At 51.1% G+C, this 16,623-nt stretch overlaps 6 protein-coding genes across 6 annotated transcripts; 3 read left to right on the top strand and 3 right to left on the bottom strand.

Moving 5' to 3' along the window:
* Nucleotides 1-790: 790 nt before the first annotated feature.
* COCVIDRAFT_24167 (hypothetical protein) lies at nt 791-1,182 on the bottom strand (the record flags this gene model as incomplete). Its single annotated transcript, XM_014703960.1, has 2 exons — nt 791-897; nt 966-1,182. 2 exons carry the CDS (start codon nt 1,180-1,182, stop codon nt 791-793), a joined length of 324 nt encoding a protein of 107 aa, XP_014559446.1.
* Nucleotides 1,183-3,104: 1,922 nt separating this feature from the next.
* On the bottom strand, nt 3,105-6,777 carry COCVIDRAFT_24166 (hypothetical protein; the record flags this gene model as incomplete). Its single annotated transcript, XM_014703959.1, has 2 exons — nt 3,105-4,812; nt 4,862-6,777. The coding sequence occupies 2 exons, from the start codon at nt 6,775-6,777 to the stop codon at nt 3,105-3,107; spliced, it is 3,624 nt and encodes a 1,207-aa protein (XP_014559445.1).
* Nucleotides 6,778-7,553: 776 nt separating this feature from the next.
* COCVIDRAFT_91780 (hypothetical protein) lies at nt 7,554-7,946 on the top strand (the record flags this gene model as incomplete). The annotated part of the gene is made up of 1 exon (XM_014704003.1): nt 7,554-7,946. A coding segment is annotated over one exon (393 nt), but the record flags the coding sequence as incomplete, so codon positions are not given.
* A 639-nt stretch (nt 7,947-8,585) lies between these two features.
* Nucleotides 8,586-11,859, top strand: COCVIDRAFT_91579 (hypothetical protein; the record flags this gene model as incomplete). Its single annotated transcript, XM_014704002.1, has 2 exons — nt 8,586-9,122; nt 9,181-11,859. The coding sequence occupies 2 exons, from the start codon at nt 8,586-8,588 to the stop codon at nt 11,857-11,859; spliced, it is 3,216 nt and encodes a 1,071-aa protein (XP_014559488.1).
* Nucleotides 11,860-12,274: 415 nt separating this feature from the next.
* COCVIDRAFT_91523 (hypothetical protein) lies at nt 12,275-13,618 on the bottom strand (the record flags this gene model as incomplete). The annotated part of the gene is made up of 1 exon (XM_014704001.1): nt 12,275-13,618. The coding sequence occupies one exon, from the start codon at nt 13,616-13,618 to the stop codon at nt 12,275-12,277; it is 1,344 nt and encodes a 447-aa protein (XP_014559487.1).
* A 1,004-nt stretch (nt 13,619-14,622) lies between these two features.
* COCVIDRAFT_24163 (hypothetical protein) lies at nt 14,623-16,013 on the top strand (the record flags this gene model as incomplete). Its single annotated transcript, XM_014703958.1, has 4 exons — nt 14,623-14,668; nt 14,719-14,814; nt 14,868-15,543; nt 15,617-16,013. The coding sequence occupies 4 exons, from the start codon at nt 14,623-14,625 to the stop codon at nt 16,011-16,013; spliced, it is 1,215 nt and encodes a 404-aa protein (XP_014559444.1).
* Between the last annotated feature and the right edge of the window lie 610 nt (nt 16,014-16,623).

Genomic DNA, 16,623 nt, shown 5'->3' with positions numbered 1-16,623 from the left:
GTTTGCTCGCCTAAGATTGATTATGACACACATGTTAGTCTAGACGATGAACACTTCCTAAATCTCTTAACGTATGTTACCTACCTGAATTCGTCGTTAATGAGGCGTCGGGCGAAGCTAATAAAGCGGTTGAGAATTCAGTCTTGCTATATGCACCATGTCTGCAAACGTATTTTGCGCTACTAATTACAACATGGTAGCGAAAAGTCTCTATGCCAACCAAAAGCGTCCTATACTTCCCTAAAGTGATCATTCTTTGGTCTGCGAGCTAGGTGGTAATGTTTAGAAATATAGTGACTGCGATTGGCTTGATTATCCTTGTCCGAGGGACTTATGGGCCGGAATAACGCTGACTAGTTAGGCAAAACACGTTCGCAGATATGTTGTAACTCATTGAGGCCGCCAGCGCTCTTAGGACTTGCCACTAACACGGTAGGCTGTTAGGCATTGGTGGCGGCTCAGTCGACATCGCTGATGATTCGCATACAGGGTCAGCAAGTTGATGTAGCGAAATATCTATTTTATGCATCAATTTTCTAACTTTCTATATGTATCCAAACGAGTGACAAATTCCAAACATAACAAACCATTCCCTCTATCACCTCAAATGGCATAATGAGCGACAACAGGTTGGACATGATAGATCTAAGCTGTCCTCCACTTACACCATTTTGTTGTAACCACCTCGCTAAAACCGGAATCGCAAAAGACCGATACTCAGCGGGGAAAAGCTTTCGCAGATAAATTTCGGTCGGTGGCCCCACTATCCCTAATTCTGTGACTGCCCTGTCTAACAGTAGACCTGGTAAGAATACCGGAAAGAAACATCCCAGCATCGATCAATGATACCCAAGTTTGCAGCATCGCCGTCACAGTTGTTTCCAGTGAAAACTCGAACTATTTCAATATCGTTAGCAATATTCCTTTTGGGTTCCTTTTTCAACAAGAGGATTATAATCACGAACTTTCGCATCCGGGTTGCTTCCACCACAGTTTGAGACCTTTGCCTGGGAGACCTCTGCACACTCCATCGGAAACGAGGTAGTCGGTTTGTCCGCCGTTGCAGCCTGTGGAACTAAAAGTGGCGAAGGAGACTGCTTGTTCGTACTTCCCAGCGACGGCGGGGGCAGCGTGGGTGGCGAGGAGGCCAGCAATGGAAAGAATAGACGTGCTTAGCTTCATGGTGCCGGTGTTGGTTAGCTGGTATTTTGCAGTAGATAGAGCTTGGTGGAATGGAAGATGTTGTAGCGGTAGATGATGATCTGGAAGTTCAGATGAAGATGTAAGGAAGCTTTATATTCGCTGGGGTTTCAGCTCAAACGTATTGAGTCTGCTTGCACTTTTGTTCCCTACTACCATATTCCTCTTTTGTGAGACTTGTTTTCTCCAATACAGGCAAAGTGCTGATATGCTACGTCTCCTAAGGGCTCAGCTACACACTGAAGGTGTATACAACATGACACTTGGATTGTATCTAATGCACTTTTAGCTAGTCCAGAGATCAAAGTGGGTTTACACTAAAGGATGAGCGTTGGCACCTACCATAAAGGTCTTTTGCTTCAGCAGTGGTCTGATGTTGCCTTGATGGAGTCTACATCTGTGGTTGCAATCCGAGAATCCTGTGGTGCTCATTAACAGCTCTACCCAGCCATCAGCTTGAACGATTTAACATTGTATGATGTTGGGTCCATACAACACCACGTGAATTGCAGTCAAACTAACCGAAAGCATCGTTAGAATACTCTTATCTCGCTTCGGCTCATCCAAAGACTACAAGCAAGGATCTTGGCATTACAAACATCTCAGTAATACCAAGATGCAGCTCTGAACTCAGAGTACATGGCGTGATGTACCGTTACATGCAATGTTGATGCCGCTGCATGCCACGAGTGACGGGCGTAACGGACTGATGCACGCTCGCTTGTCCTACTAAAATCCTACTAAAACAACAGCTAGCCTCCTACTCTAACAAGTAATAACTCCACCATCATAACTCCATGTTACAAGCAACCAGATATGAATCTCTCCTTGGCGCACGTTGCATAGTAGGAGCGCATCGGACGCGCATGTCAGAAAAACAATAATCACGTAGTTCAGCCTCCTACTACCAGAAAGATACTAACAGCCTCTCCCAACAGCCTAACATCCATCAAGACAAACACCCTCTTCCCTTACCTAACCAAGATATCCATCACGCTAACACCCGAGCCCAACCCCCATACAGCCGTTGCACCCTCCTTCAGCCGCCTTCTATACCCCCCATCCCGCAGCGTTTCAGCTCTCAGCTCTCAGCTCACAGCTGAGCCCACCGCCCCATCCTCCAAACAATCTTTTTTTTCCATCAGGCATAGAATACTTGCGACGCATTTCGCTGTTCACAAAGCCTTGTGCGTGCTCTATCGCAAAGAAGTTAACCGCGCTGGTAAAACGCGGGTATGATGCAGAGTGGTGTGACAGAGAGTGGCGCTACACCGCTTCATTTCCTGCAGCGAAACTTGGGCAAGTTACTCAATGGGCACTCGGACTGAAGATCTGCCGAGTTATTTTTCTCAGCAGTACAATATACCGAATTACCCCCTGGTGGTAAGTATATGGGCAGTTGCACGTGGTGTGGTTGGTCCGGATACGTAGTGACGCGGTCGGGAAATCAGGTTTCCGAGTAGGAGGGGTGGCGGTGCTGCGGGTGGTGAGGGTCGGTTGGGAAGCGAAGAGAGCAGGTGAGAAATGATAGTATGACGATTTCTGTGTGTTGTATTTGTGCTATGAATAGATGGGATGAGGGGGAGGGGATTGTGATTGGGTGGGTGTATTTTAGGGTAGTAAGAAACGCGCGCGTGTGTGTAAGATCTGAGTGTACTAGTGCATCAGCGGTTTATAGTAGTCTACAGTATAATGCTTCGACTGGTCGATTATAGATTTAGTCTACACAAAAAAGAAACAGGACATAAACGTGTATGATATCATAATACTAGTATTTTCTCATGTATACTACACTGCCCCCGCCCTCACACTTTCATATCCATACTCATACAATCCATATCGCATCAAACACCCCCCATCTCCCTTTCCCTTTACCCATGCTTTTCCTAAGGAACAGGGGTGTTCTACACCCTCACCCTAGCAGCACTCTCGTTGCGCTCTAGCGCCATACCGAATCCAAAGTCCTTCCTCCGCTTATTCCCCTTGCGATCACCATACTGCTCGTCAAACTTCTTAATCGCATTCAGACTGCTCATGTCCTCGCTGATACTTGCGCTGATTTCCTGGAGCGCCTTGTCAAAGTGGCGGGCATGCAGTGTGCGTTTTTCGGGGAAATTATAGACTTGGCCACGGACGAGATGTGGGGGCTTAGATGATGACGACGAAGTGGCTGCAGAGTCAGTCTTGCTGGATCCAGATTCTGTGCTGTCATTGCTTTCTTGTAAAGCGGCTCTGGCGGCGGCCAGGGCAGCTTGTTCGTTTTCTTCCTTGACACAGGCGAGAGCTGCTGAGACGGCAATGTTTTTGAGGTCACTTCCGCTATAGAAAGGTGTACGCTTTGCAATGTCGTCCAGATCGACAGAATCATCTAGTTGCTCACCCCTGAGATGGATGCGCAAAATCTCTTTGCGGTCGGCTTGCGTAGGCAGATCGACGAGTAGGCGGCGAGGCAGGCGACGAATGACGGCGTCATCCAGATCAAAAGGCCGGTTTGTAGCTACCATGACGAACACGGAGAGATCGTTGAGGCCATCCCATTCTTTCAGAAATTGATTGAGAACATCGCGGTGAGACGCTCGCTCTCGCATTGCATCTCTTGATGCGAATACAGCGTCTGCTTCGTCGAGGAACACAATACATGGCGACAGTTTGCGTGCTAGCGAGAAGATGGCGGCAACGTTCTTCTCGCCCTCGCCAACGTACTTGTCCATGATCTGACTTCCAGACACTTCAAGTACCGAACTGCCACTCTCCTTTGCCACGGCTTTCGCAAGAAGTGTCTTGCCGGTACCTGGAGGTCCGTACAGCAGCGCACCCGAAATCTTCTCGGTCGCCAGGATACCATAACTAAATGCTTCAGGCCGGAGCAACGACAAAGAAGTAATTGTGCGTATCGAGTCTACAGTCTCTGTTGGCACGTGAACCTGCTCGAATGTCGTCTTGATTTGATCGGGGTCTGCGATGCCAGGCATGAGTCGCTTCTCATGCTTGTTGGCAGTAGCCGCTATTTTTTGTAGGTTGTGTTGACGCTCCATAGCCTTTTCATCCATACGTTTCCGTGCAGGGTCAGGCTCAATCTTTGCTTCCATATTGTTTAGCGTATTCTTGGACCGCTTTGACATCTCGCCCACTTTCTCGAAAAAGGTATACTTGGCAGTGTCACTGGACTTCAGCAAGCCTATGGCCAGGGCTACATGCGCCCAGCTCAACTGGCCTGGCGCATTCCCAGACTTCTGTGCCGGACTCGAAACTAGCAAACCCAGAGCTGTGAGGGCTACTCTGTGCACTTCATCGTAAGTCAGCACCCGATTGAAGTGCGATTCTAAAAATATAGGCGCCCAGTTGCCGAAGCTCGATATGCTCAGTTCCATGTCAGAGATGCCAGCAGCGGCAGACGGATCCAAAGAACGAAGCATATCTTGAATGTGATGTAGGTTGATGTTTCGGAATTTGATCTTTTCGTACGGCGAAATATCTGCCGAGGACGCCATACTGGTCCCGAGAGATGCAATGGCCTCGTCGAAATTTGGTGTGGCACCACCGGATTCTGCTGCCACGACAATGGTTCTGAAGAAACTACTTTCGCCCTCATTCTGAAGACCACGGACGCCGCTATGGTCTGTTAGCTTCATCACTGAGATACAAGAATCAATTTCCTCACCTGGCGTTCAGTTCGGGCGTGAGGTCGCGTGAACAAGTACTTCCTACAATCATGATGCTCTCGCCGGCAATCCGTCGCTTGCGAACAATTTCCTCAAGTCGCTGAATAATGCGACCACCATAGTGAGTGGCGTTAAGCTCCTTAAAGTCCTTTACAAATATAATTTTGGGATTTGCTGGAACACTGGGTTTCTCCGAGACCTGGCCAATCTTGACTGTTAAGTTGATGTCTGCTCTGGCGCCAGCTGGCAATGTCGACTTTAGATCAAGCTCGGCGCTTTCCTGGCCCAAGGAATAGTCAAAGAAGGCCGGGCTTTTGGACGATTTTTGTTGTTGACTAGCAGGGCGGACACGGTAAAGAGCCTCATTGCCGGTGATACCTCGACTTTGCTTGATGTGATTCGCATCAATCAAAGTTTCCAAAAGAGCGGCCAGCTTGAGATCTTCCAATTGCATCTCAGCGTGATTTTGATTACGCCCAGAATCTTCGTTTGAAGCAGCAGTAGATGATCCAAATCCATTTCCCGAACCGAGTTGCAGTCCTTGTAAATTCTGAGTCATGGCACGCAAAGCTGGTGTAAGGGCAATAATAGAGAGCGGTATAGCACGAGGACGCATCGCGTTCGGATCCGACTGTTCAACGGATGAGGCTTGTGACCACTCTGCTTCGTCTTCGGCACCGGCTTCCTGCACGTCTGCCACGAAGCCGTTTATGTCTGCATTCAGCCGATAAGTTTCATAACCCAGCGCCCTGATTGAATGCGGAGATGGCTCTGCTCCTTCGCCTAAGTAGTCGGCGGCGAGCTGAGCAAGATCTTGAGCATTCAACAAGAGGACGTCAGCGCCCGTCTCAACAGCCCAAGACAAGACACATGCATCGATGGATTCCTCATGTTCAGGCGCAGGTGAATGAAGGATTAGATTTGTCTTGGCAGCAGGGAAAGAGTCGCTGGCGGCTGGCTGTAATGCAGAGAGAGATGCAGCCATGGTGGCACGAATTTCGGCAACTACTAAGGAGGATAGATGTTTGGAAGTGCCCATCTGCCTGGTCCTGGCAACCTCTCGTTTCCTCGCAGCTATCTCAAGTTTGGCACTCTGTTTTCTCATGGCTTCAATCTTCTTGCGAGGGTCCATGTCGGGGTCGTTTTGCAGCTTGTTCAGCTTTGCCCAGGCTTCGGTGAAAGCGCCGTCGTCTGTGATTGCGGCAGCAGGTACGTCGCCGGGGCGTCCAGCTTCTGTGCTCGCCACTGCCTCATCATTCTTTGACTGTGACGCTGGATATTCTGCCTGATCCCTCGGTGCCAATATCTCCTCGAGGTACTTGTCGACTCTGTGCTTCTCGTTGTCGTCCAATCGCCGACTCCACAGGCCACGTACCAACCGCGAGAGGAGCTGGGCCGGGTCTGATTCGGGCTGAGCAGGTACTACGCATGCAGCTTGCTCTCCAGATTCAGCGTGTGTGACTGAGATCGAAAGAACTGTAGGTGGTTGTGGGTCTTCAGGTAGGTCCTCCCGCTGTATTACCCTCCACCTTAGGAACCAGTCTGGTATGTGCACGGGCGGCAGCCCCTGAGCCTTTTTGCCTCGCTGTTGGCGTCGCAGGGCAGCAGAGTACCTGCGCGATGTCTCTCGTGACCGCTGAAGTTTTTGTGCTAGTATGTCGGGATCTTCTACGGCTACCGCGCCGTCTGCTGTGTCTTCGGTGGCGGCTGATGCCTTGTCTCGGTCCGCTGAACCAACGCCATGCTGATCTGTGGGTGTGCCATTGGGAGCTGGTGGGGGGTTTGCTGCTTGCGCGAGGGGGCGCGCAGTGTGGAAAGGCCGTAGTCGTGGTATGGATGGGTAGCGTCGACCGCGGATAAAGCGCGCTGGAGGTCTTTTCGTGGACGCTCGCAGTGCTGACCGAATCACAAACATCCGGACGTCGAGGGCACTCCCGGATATGAAGAGAGAGGAGGCCACAGGAATTGATGGCCTTTGAGCGAGGGTTGAGCACTGGGCTGGGTATGATGGCAATTTCGTCAACTTTCTTCATTATCTGAACAAGGGTCCAAGCCAAGACATGCGGCTGCACCCGCCCTACTGTACCGCTGCACCCTAGTCACGATGTATAATCGCAGAAACTTGAAACCGACTACTCGGTTTGTAACATTGATGTCCGAGACCATTGAATATTTGTTGGTGGCTGCAGTGCTGGAATTCGTGTCAAAACGTGCTGCGCAGATGACGTAACCGGCCAGTCTACATAGCATGGAAACTCGGACTGGAATAAGTAAAAGGTAGATTGCAGGTGCAGAAGGTGCTATGGTGTGCGCGGATCATGCCAAACGGCTTTTTACAGAGACTGCATTGATCGGAGCAACCTGAGGCATACATATAGCGAAACATGTGATTACATTATGCAAACAGGACACCTGCAGGGAGGAAATCATGGTGAGTAGAATAAAGGGTCGACGCAGTGGTATGGCTTGGCATCCGAAGTAAGATGAGCGATTGCTGTCACCGTGTCGGACCCGCTGGTGGGCTTGTGAGCTGGGTGTTGTATGTGTGTATGTACATGTGTATGCACTGCTGTGCTGACAGAGACGAGGTATAAATCCTGAGGGCCGCTTATCGAGCTCCCCATGCCCAGGGCCTAGACACAAATACGAAGACATGGAGATTGGCTGGCTCACGCATCGGTGGAGATGTAAAGAAGGGGGGCCTCTCGGAGAGATTGTGGAGAGGGAGCTGAGATGACTTGTCGGTCTGAAGAGATGGCTCACGATGTGTGCTCCTCTCTCCGCCAGCCATCCTTGCTTGCTATTTCATGCTCATGGTGTTTACTACATCATGCTATTGTTTACCGTGGTCATCTCCGCGCATGCACGGGGCACGCATGTAGCGCCAGCAGATGTCGCAATCGAATACAGTGCCGATGTCATTGGTGCACAGCGTGGATCCTGGAGAGGAGCGTGTTTGTATTTTGTTCTGCCACGTCGTGCGCTGTGGTGCATGGACTCTTAGTAGGCGCATGCCCGCAGCGAGGCCTATCGCCAAATGGCACCGAAGGGCAGACGCGCGTGTGGTGGCCGTGGTGTGGTTAGAGGTCGGCCAGATGTGCTATCGTCGAGCGCATCGTGCACATGGGTACACAAAGTTTATAGAAGTCCATGGAGGGCAGAATATAGGCCAGCCCCGCGAATATCAGAGTGGCTGAAACGGAGCGCATGCGGTTGTGTGATGGTCAAGGTCCAAGGTTCGAGGGGCAGGGCCCACCTCGTCGGGGGTACTAAGCGAGCGGCTCTGATTGGCCGCCGCCCCTCCGCCTGTTCCTGCTGTTCCTGACTGTGGCCCGTGCACCAGGCGATCGTCAATTCCTTCTGCGTGTTGACCGCCCGGGCGAGTTGGCTGTTGAGTCCTATTCACTTGTTCAGGCGCCGGCCTGCCTACTTTACCATCTCAAACTGCCCTGCAGGGCCCCCGGCCATCTCCATCACCGTCCTCGACAATATCTATATCCTTCGCCCACTCCCCCGCCCACGTCATCTCTAGGTGCGCGGTCGCTTCGCGATAGCTTCGGGTCAACCCTTTCTTAGTTAGCCGCGTACCATTGATTCCCTTACCAACCACGCGACGGGCCTTTCACCCACCTCCTCCAAGCAGGCGCACCCAGTGCCATGACGCCTTTTTGACATGTCTGCTAGCCATCCCACACCTCATCCACCATCGACCTGGAGGCCGCGATGTCGCTTACGCCCTCCAATTCCCGGATGAGCCCAGCGGTTGGGTCTGGCATCAAACTGACTGCTTCTCCTTCTCCCTTCTACAAGGCCACCCCGCGCGCCTCGCCCGTCAAGCAAGCGCGCGCCGAAGTCAACCTATCGCTGCGCCAGGTCATCGGAACCACGACCAATTCACCCAATGCCTTTGATAGTCTGCCCTCGGGTTCCACTTTTGGCTATGCTGCTGGCGCTGCAGCTGTCATTGCTGCCATAGATGATCGCGGTCATGTCACCCAGCGTTTCTATCGCGCACGGCCTGCTACCAATCCCATCAACCCCTCGGCATCAATCTACGGCGGCCCATCAACACCCACTCAGAATGAGAGCCGCAACCGCACAGCTGTTTCTCTGCGCGACGCCAGTTTTGGCGCTTCGTCAGCCTCGTCACCCAGCAGTCAGGACTGGGCTGACTCTCCCAATAACAAAGCTTGGACCACAAGGGACAAAATAAAGGCAGCAACCTGCGTTAGCTTTAGCCCCGACGGCAGATACTTTGCTGTAGGAGAGGCAAGTCACATGCTTACACCTCATTCTATTATATCCTAACTTACTTCAGACGGGTTACAAACCTCGCGTCCTCATCTTCTCCGCCTCCCCAGATGTCCCCTGCGATACCCCTCTCTCATCACTTACAGACCACACCTTTGGCGTAAACTGCGTAGCCTTCAGCCCCGACTCCCGTTTCCTTGCAAGTCTAGGCTCAGCCAACGATGGCTTCCTCTACATCTGGCACATCAACTCGCGCTCCGGAGCTGCCACGCTCCATGCTAGCAACAAGTGTGTCAGTCGAATCAACCGGATGGCATGGATGGGAAACAAACTGATCACCGTTGGCGTCCGCCACGTCAAAGTCTGGAAGATTGATGATATCAACACGACGCTGCGCATCACCAGAGGCCGCCAGAGCGATGCTTCATTTCTTTCCAGTTCCATGCACAAGACATTGCCAGGGAGGAATTGTATTCTTGACAGCCTCAAAGAATCCACGTTCACCAGCGTCGTTGCCATAGCCCGAAACAAGGCTATTGTAGCTTCCGACAAGGGAGATATTTGTCTGATTGACGATTCAGAATCAGACCAACGCTTCCGCAAGCTGGCAGATGCTGGATTCGCCGTAAGTTCACTAGCGGCAGACGTCAAAGGTCGACTCCATGTTGTCGGTAGCCAAGGAACACTAAAGACCTTCAACATCAGTGAGATTACAGGGATCAGGACTCCTCCACCATCTCCTCCTCCGCGGGTTCAGTCACCTACCGTCCCAGTTACTGATTGCGAACAAATTGGCGTCATTGCTTGCTTGAAAGACTACGTTGTCACCGTTGATTCCCAACGAGCCATTCGGTTGTCACAGCTGTGTTCTGATGATGACGATGCGGTTGTTGGTAAGGTAGTTCGCACGTTGCCAGCACATGGCAAAGCGGTACTTGGCGTACACGCAGGACTCGCTCAACCCAACGTTTTCGATGCTTCCTACTATACATGGGCTGCCGACGGAACAGTAATCTTCTGGAGTCAGGGCGCGTGTAAAGACTCTCTCCAAGTCTACCTTGAACAGCTAGACGACCCTGAGGCGATTCCCAATGAGTTGAGGACTGTGCGCATCACCGCCGACGGTACACATCTGATAGCAGGAGACAAATTCGGCGTATTGAGATTCATCAACTGTGAAACGAAGACCTGCATGCTGGAATTCAAAGCACATGCAAGCGAGATCACCAGTATCGCCATACACGAAGAAGAACAAGAGATATTTGTCGCCTCGGCCAGCCGAGACCGGACCGTGCAAGTCTTTACGCGAACTGGAGAGACTTGGGACCTGTTGCAAACACTGGACGAGCATGTCGGATCAGTGAATGGAGTTACATTTTCACGCGATGGCACACGCCTAGTGTCGTCCTCAAGCGATCGAAGTCTGGTAGTTCGCGAACGATTGTCGCTCGAAGATGCCAATGGAACCAATCGCGCCTTCGTGATGTCACGGGCCATTATTGTAAAAGCAACACCCGTGTCTACAGCATGGGACGTCGATCTGGACGATACCCTTCTGGTTTCGACCATTGATCGTCAGGTGCACAAATTCGACATCCGCACAGGTCAATGCCTGAGCAACTTCCGTGCGTGTGATACAGATGGAGGAGACGCGGTTGTTTTGTCGTCCTTGGTCCACATATCTCGCGGCTGGGGCGCTCCATTAATTGCTGGCGTATCGAGCACAGACAAGTCGATACGTGTATACGATGACAATGGGTTGCTAGTTGCTCGTGACTGGGGCCATACCGAGGGTGTTTCCAATATTGCACTCGTAAATACGCCTCAAAGTTTAGCAGACGAGTCAAGCGAAAAGTCGCTAGTTACTGTCGCAGTAGACGGGACTATATTTGTCTGGGACCTTGGCATCCAAACACCAAGTCGTCCTGATCCACCAAAGGCTCCTGACCTACTTGCTCCAAATACGCCATCAAAAGAGGATCTGTTGTCCAACAGGCCACCTCTACGGCGCGTACTGTCGCAGTCAGAATTGGCGCGTTATCAACGCTCAAATCAAGAAGGAGACTCCACACCGAGTGGGAGTAGGTCACCGAAACTGAGGAAGAAGCTCTCAAAAATCTCCTTGGGTTCGACTTCGACACCCAAGCTAGAGCCTTCTCCTATCCCAAGCAGCGCGCGAGACGCGCAAACAACTTGTCAAGAGAAGGGCACAGGGCGGCGAAACAAGAATCGTTCGCCGTCCCCTCCAAGTCCCAGGAACACACAACGACCCAAGCGCCGCGGATCAACGGACGCTAGGAACCGTAACAAAGCACCTGCCCGCGAATTCGGGACTATTGATGGATCGACAGAGAGCTTGTGCAGAACACTCCGGGCCTATAGGAAGCGCCTTGCAAACTCTACCGATACCATGAGCCCTGAGCTCGCAAAGGAGGTGGAGAGAGAGCTTGCTGTGACTGCAAGAGCCATTGGTGATCGAGTCAAAACTAAGGCTTTTGAAGAAACGGTCATGATCAAGCTGCTAGACCAGTACTCTGAGCGGCTGGTCAACATGCTGGACGAAAAGATTGCAGCCAGCGTGGCCCAACGCGTGCGTGAAAGCAGCGTGGGCAATTTTTCAGACGGACCCGATTCCCCTCGCGTTTCCCACCGTCCTTCAGCAAGTAGAACCGACAGTGAGGATATGAGGAGCTTTCGTGAGGAATTTGATTCTGGCGCCGAGGTCCAGGATAGCAAAAAGAAGTAGGTAGTGTAAGATAGGTAGTTTTGCCCAAAGGGCCGGATGTACAAGCCGCACATCATGAACAGTGCGGCAGATGCGGCGTTGAGAGGTGTTTTGTAAGTACGTCAAGGGGGCGTTTTTTTTTCCTTTTTGGAATAGTGAATGATGCTCTATTCATCGTTTTGAGCACACACATCTTTCAGGCGTTGCAAAGCGGGGAGACATGGCCCGGGTTTGGCTAGTTGTATCACTGTTTATTTATTCCTTATATCTCTTTTTGTCTACAGTACTACTACGCATGACATAATCGTAGTTCTTAGTTTTAGGTTTTTTTCCTTTTCCTTTCCTTTGTTCATAGCATACATATCTCATTCGCTTGATAATGCACATATCTCTCTATCGTACCCAGGACCCCCGTACTATGTGATGCCTTCTATATTTACAACTTCGCAACCTCTTGCAGAATCCTAAGATCTCCTCTGCTCAAATCTGCCAAACTCTTCTTACCCAGATTGGCAAGCGAATTATCAGTATCAGCCAGTAGACAATCCAGCACATGCTTCACACCCTCTTCGCCGCCCATGGCAAGTCCATATGCATACGGACGGCCTACAAGCACCGCTTTGGCACCCAGCGCCAGCGCCTTGAGTACATCCGACCCGGTCCTAATCCCCGAATCGAAGAGAACAGTCAAACCACTGCCCTTCACCTTCTCATCCGCCGTAATCTCCGCCAGCGCATCGAGCGACCCAATGGCGCCGTCAAGCTGGCGTCCTCCATGGTTCGAGACGACAATACCATCCATCCCATATTCAATCGCGCGATGCGCATCCTCAACCGTCTGAATCCCCTTGAGCACAATGGGCCCCTTCCACAGCGACTTGAGAATCTCCAGCTGACTCCAATCCCTATACGTACCTGACGCCACCAGACTCGTAAAAAACATGGCCTTCTTCATCACCGACGCATGCGCCAGGACCTTGGCCGCACCCCCAATACTCCCTGGTCTCTTAAGAATCTGCCATATTTCCGCGACTTTCTCGGCCACCGACCGCGTATCGCGCGCTTGTTCTTCGGCGAAGAGCTGGTTGAAAACGGGGTCTGAAAAGGCGACTTGGCAGCCCTGGCCCCAGACAAAGGGGAGATACGAGGTGTCGAGGTCGTTGGGGCGCCAGCCGATGACAAAGGTATCAAGGGTTACCACGAGGACTTTGTATCCGTTTCCCCACGCGCGCGAGAGGAGGGATGCGGTGAAGGTTTCTGCAGAGGGTTTGGGCCAGTAGAGTTGGAACCAGCGGTCTCCGGTTTCGCCGTTTGCGGCGGCGACTTGCTCGATGCTGCGGGTGGCGGCTGTAGACAGGATCATGGGGATTTTGGCGGCGGCGCAGGCGCGCGCTGTGGCTTCTTCGCCGTCCTGGTGTAGGATTTCTTGGACACCGATCGGTGCGGCGAGGAGTGGGCTGAGGTATTTGGTGCCGAAGAGGGTGACGCTCATGTCGCGCCGGGTGACGGGGACGAGCATCTTGGGAAGGAGGCGGTAGCGCGAGAAGGCGGAGAGGTTGGAGCGGTAGGTATCTTCGCTACCGGCGGAGCCGGCGACATAGAGGAAGTTGGGGAGGGGAATTGCGGCACGGGCGCTGGCTTCCCATTGTGAGGGTTTGGTGGAGTATTTGGGCGAGTGGAGGGAGGAGTAGATGTCGCGTTGGTAGGAGGAGTAGGATGTTGGGTCTGGTTCGTAGTCTGTTGTTTCTGCTGTTTTGGAAAGCACTTTTGTGTCCGCCATTTTGGGAGGAAGGTATTAGTTTTGTTGAATTATTTTTTGGGTGTTACACAAATGCAACGGTTTGCATGGTTTGTTGCAACCGTGGAGATGGGATGATGCGTGGAAATGCGGAGGACGCGATCGATCGACGCGGAGGTGTGGGGGGCCAATCTAGCGCGAGGGTTGACATGCCGAGGCTCCCCACTACCCGCGTTTGGGCCAGCCAACATTGGTATTTCGTTGTTACTCTCTCACTCGTGTTCTTTTTCCTCGTCTTGTGAAGTGGGAAATAGGTGTGTTGGTATTGATTGCGGATGGAAAAACCACCGCGGTTCACTTGCCTCTAGCGGACATGTAAACATGTTTGTAAATAAGACAGGTGTTAAGGAGCAGACACTACGACCCACACTCGGGCAGGAAAGAATTGGTTGCTCGAAAGGCTCCTCACCGCCCAAAACGCAGTTCCCAAACGACCAGTAATGCAATAAAAACATCAATTCTTCATGATACACTTTAGTTTTCGTCCACGTTATTCATATCGTTACTGCGGCCACAATGTCAGCGTCTACATTTTGGGCCTTTGTAGCAGCCGTCGTTATAGCTATACTTTCAGCACGATACAGCGTCTACAATATCTCGTTCCTGTCAGCAATAGATCCCTCGCTTTATGCTCAGATTCTTTGCCCAACGGTAACTACATATCCTGGTTATTTGGGTTATGGAGGCGCTGAGAAACCTCATCATTCGAGCTGGGACGCTTGGTGGCACCCACAACGCAGCCATGGCAGAGGCGATAACAGCAAGGATAGTGCAGGAGTGATGACGGAGGGCTGGAATATCTTGTATCACCTTGGTGGTAATGGGCCGTGGGTTGAGAAGGTGATTGATGTTGTCGAGGGGGGCGTCGCAACGCCTGAGGGATGCGAGGTGGTGCAGGTTCACATGGTACGTATCTGCTCACTATTGTTGTTGGAGTAATAGCCATTATTGGCCCTGATCCTGCAATTGCTAAAGTCTTTATGAAGATGGCTCGCCATGCTGAGCGATATCCGACGAAGAGAGCTGGCAGTGGTGAGTGAGCATGTAGCTATGGTTTTGATATATGCTTACCATATCTACAGCCCAGAAAGCCGTCGTTATGCGTATGAGAGAATCGGGCAAGGATTTCACTGGCACCTTGTCATTTTTCAATGAATGGGAACTCTTCTGGTCTTCAGGTACGTCCTTTGTTCACCCAAGGTCTCATTTCGCACTTACTAAATGAAAACAGACGAAGAAGATCTGGAGCAACTCACATCCACTGGTCCCTTTGCCGGAACACTCGGCTCCTTTACTACAGGAGTTCGCCTCCGTACTCGCTACCGACATCTAATTGACCAAGCTGCGACCATTCATCCGGATCATCCTACTACCTTTTGGGCCAGTGGCTCCAACCGTGTAATTGAAACAGCGAAACACTTTGCTGCAGGCTTCTTCGGACTTGATTATGCTAGCAAAAATACAGCGAACCTTTCGGTCATATCGGAGCACTCCTCACTCGGTGCAGATACGCTAACACCCGGACGGACTTGCATCGCCAATAAGAAAGACAAAGAGAATGGCCAGCCAAAAGGATATCGTCTCATGCGTAGATATCGCTCTACTTACATGCCTCCTATCCGCAAACGCCTTCTCGAACAAACAGGCATGGTGTTTAATGACGAAGAGATCTACGCCATGCAGGAAATGTGTGGGTTTGAAACCACGGTTCGCGGACGGAGTGATTGGTGCAATGTGTTCACACAAGAAGAGTTTCTCGGCTTTGAGTACGCAAGAGATATCTTGCACTACTACCGCGCCGGGCCAGGACAAAAGTATGCAAAGAGCATGGGGTGGTTGTGGGTGAATGCTACAACAAACTTGCTATTGGAAGGCCCAGAAGAGGCAGGCCCATTGTTCTTCAGCTTGTGAGTTTCCCACCTCTTTATAAACTCAGTAGCCGAGAACATGGAACGGGAACTAACACGACACTAAAAATAGTGTTCACGATGGTGATATTGCACCCATGATCTCCGCACTCGATGTCATCAACGACGAAGAGCATCTTCCCATTACACATATCCCCCACAACCGCAAATGGCGCAAGTCCCAAGTCTCCCCGATGGGCGGCCGTATCATCTTCGAATTACTCTCATGTAAAACAGGCAGTGGTGACGATAGCCCTCGAGAGAAATTTGTCAGGCTCAACATCAACGACGGTATCACGGCCTTACCGGACTGTCACAGCGGGCCAGGCAAGAGTTGTCCTTTGAATGAATTTGCCGAGAGGACGAAGAAGAAAGGCGAGGAAGTACAAGAGTTCAAGGACTTGTGTGGATTAAGTGATGACGCAGCCAAGAGGATAACATTTTTGAGTCAGAAAAAGGATAATGAGTAAAGGTGGTAGTGACGGACGAACACACGGCTGTTCCTTGTGTATGCCAAGGTCTTGAATGGAGAGAAAAATTTCAAAGTGGCTAGGTTATGGCGGGGTAGCCATGCTGTGCGAAACCATCTGCACCGAGATGAGATGAGATGAACAGTTGTCTTGGAAAAAGATATGTTCCAAGCACAGAAGTTCGTCCTCTGCAAGTAGTGAAACCAGACTACTTTCTTACTTCGCTCCCTTTCATTTACCGATCCAGAGAACGGCTACATACATGAGTTCCACGATTTGGGGCTGTAAATGAAGACAAGGGAGTTGATTTAGGCATCTTGAAACATGCCTTGCAGTATTCGCTAGGAATCTATGTCTTGGAGGCACAACCCTGTTACACAAAGTTCATGCATGCACTACTTAGCTAGAGAAGTGGGGCTGCCCAATCTCTTAATACAAAATCATATGCGTTAAAGTAAAATAATATGTACTTACATCAAGCGAGTTTACTGGAAGACATGTTTCAATACATGCAGATCCTGTGGGCAGGGAGGCGAGTGGGGTGGTCGGAGCTATTTGTGTACAGTCGTGAGCAAATTCGGTCTCAAAGCTTTTGCACTAAGTATTATAC

Source organism: Bipolaris victoriae (genome assembly GCF_000527765.1).
Source record: "Bipolaris victoriae FI3 unplaced genomic scaffold scaffold_18, whole genome shotgun sequence".
NCBI classification, from domain to species: domain Eukaryota; kingdom Fungi; phylum Ascomycota; class Dothideomycetes; order Pleosporales; family Pleosporaceae; genus Bipolaris; species Bipolaris victoriae.
This window is presented reverse-complemented; position numbering and strand designations above follow the sequence as displayed.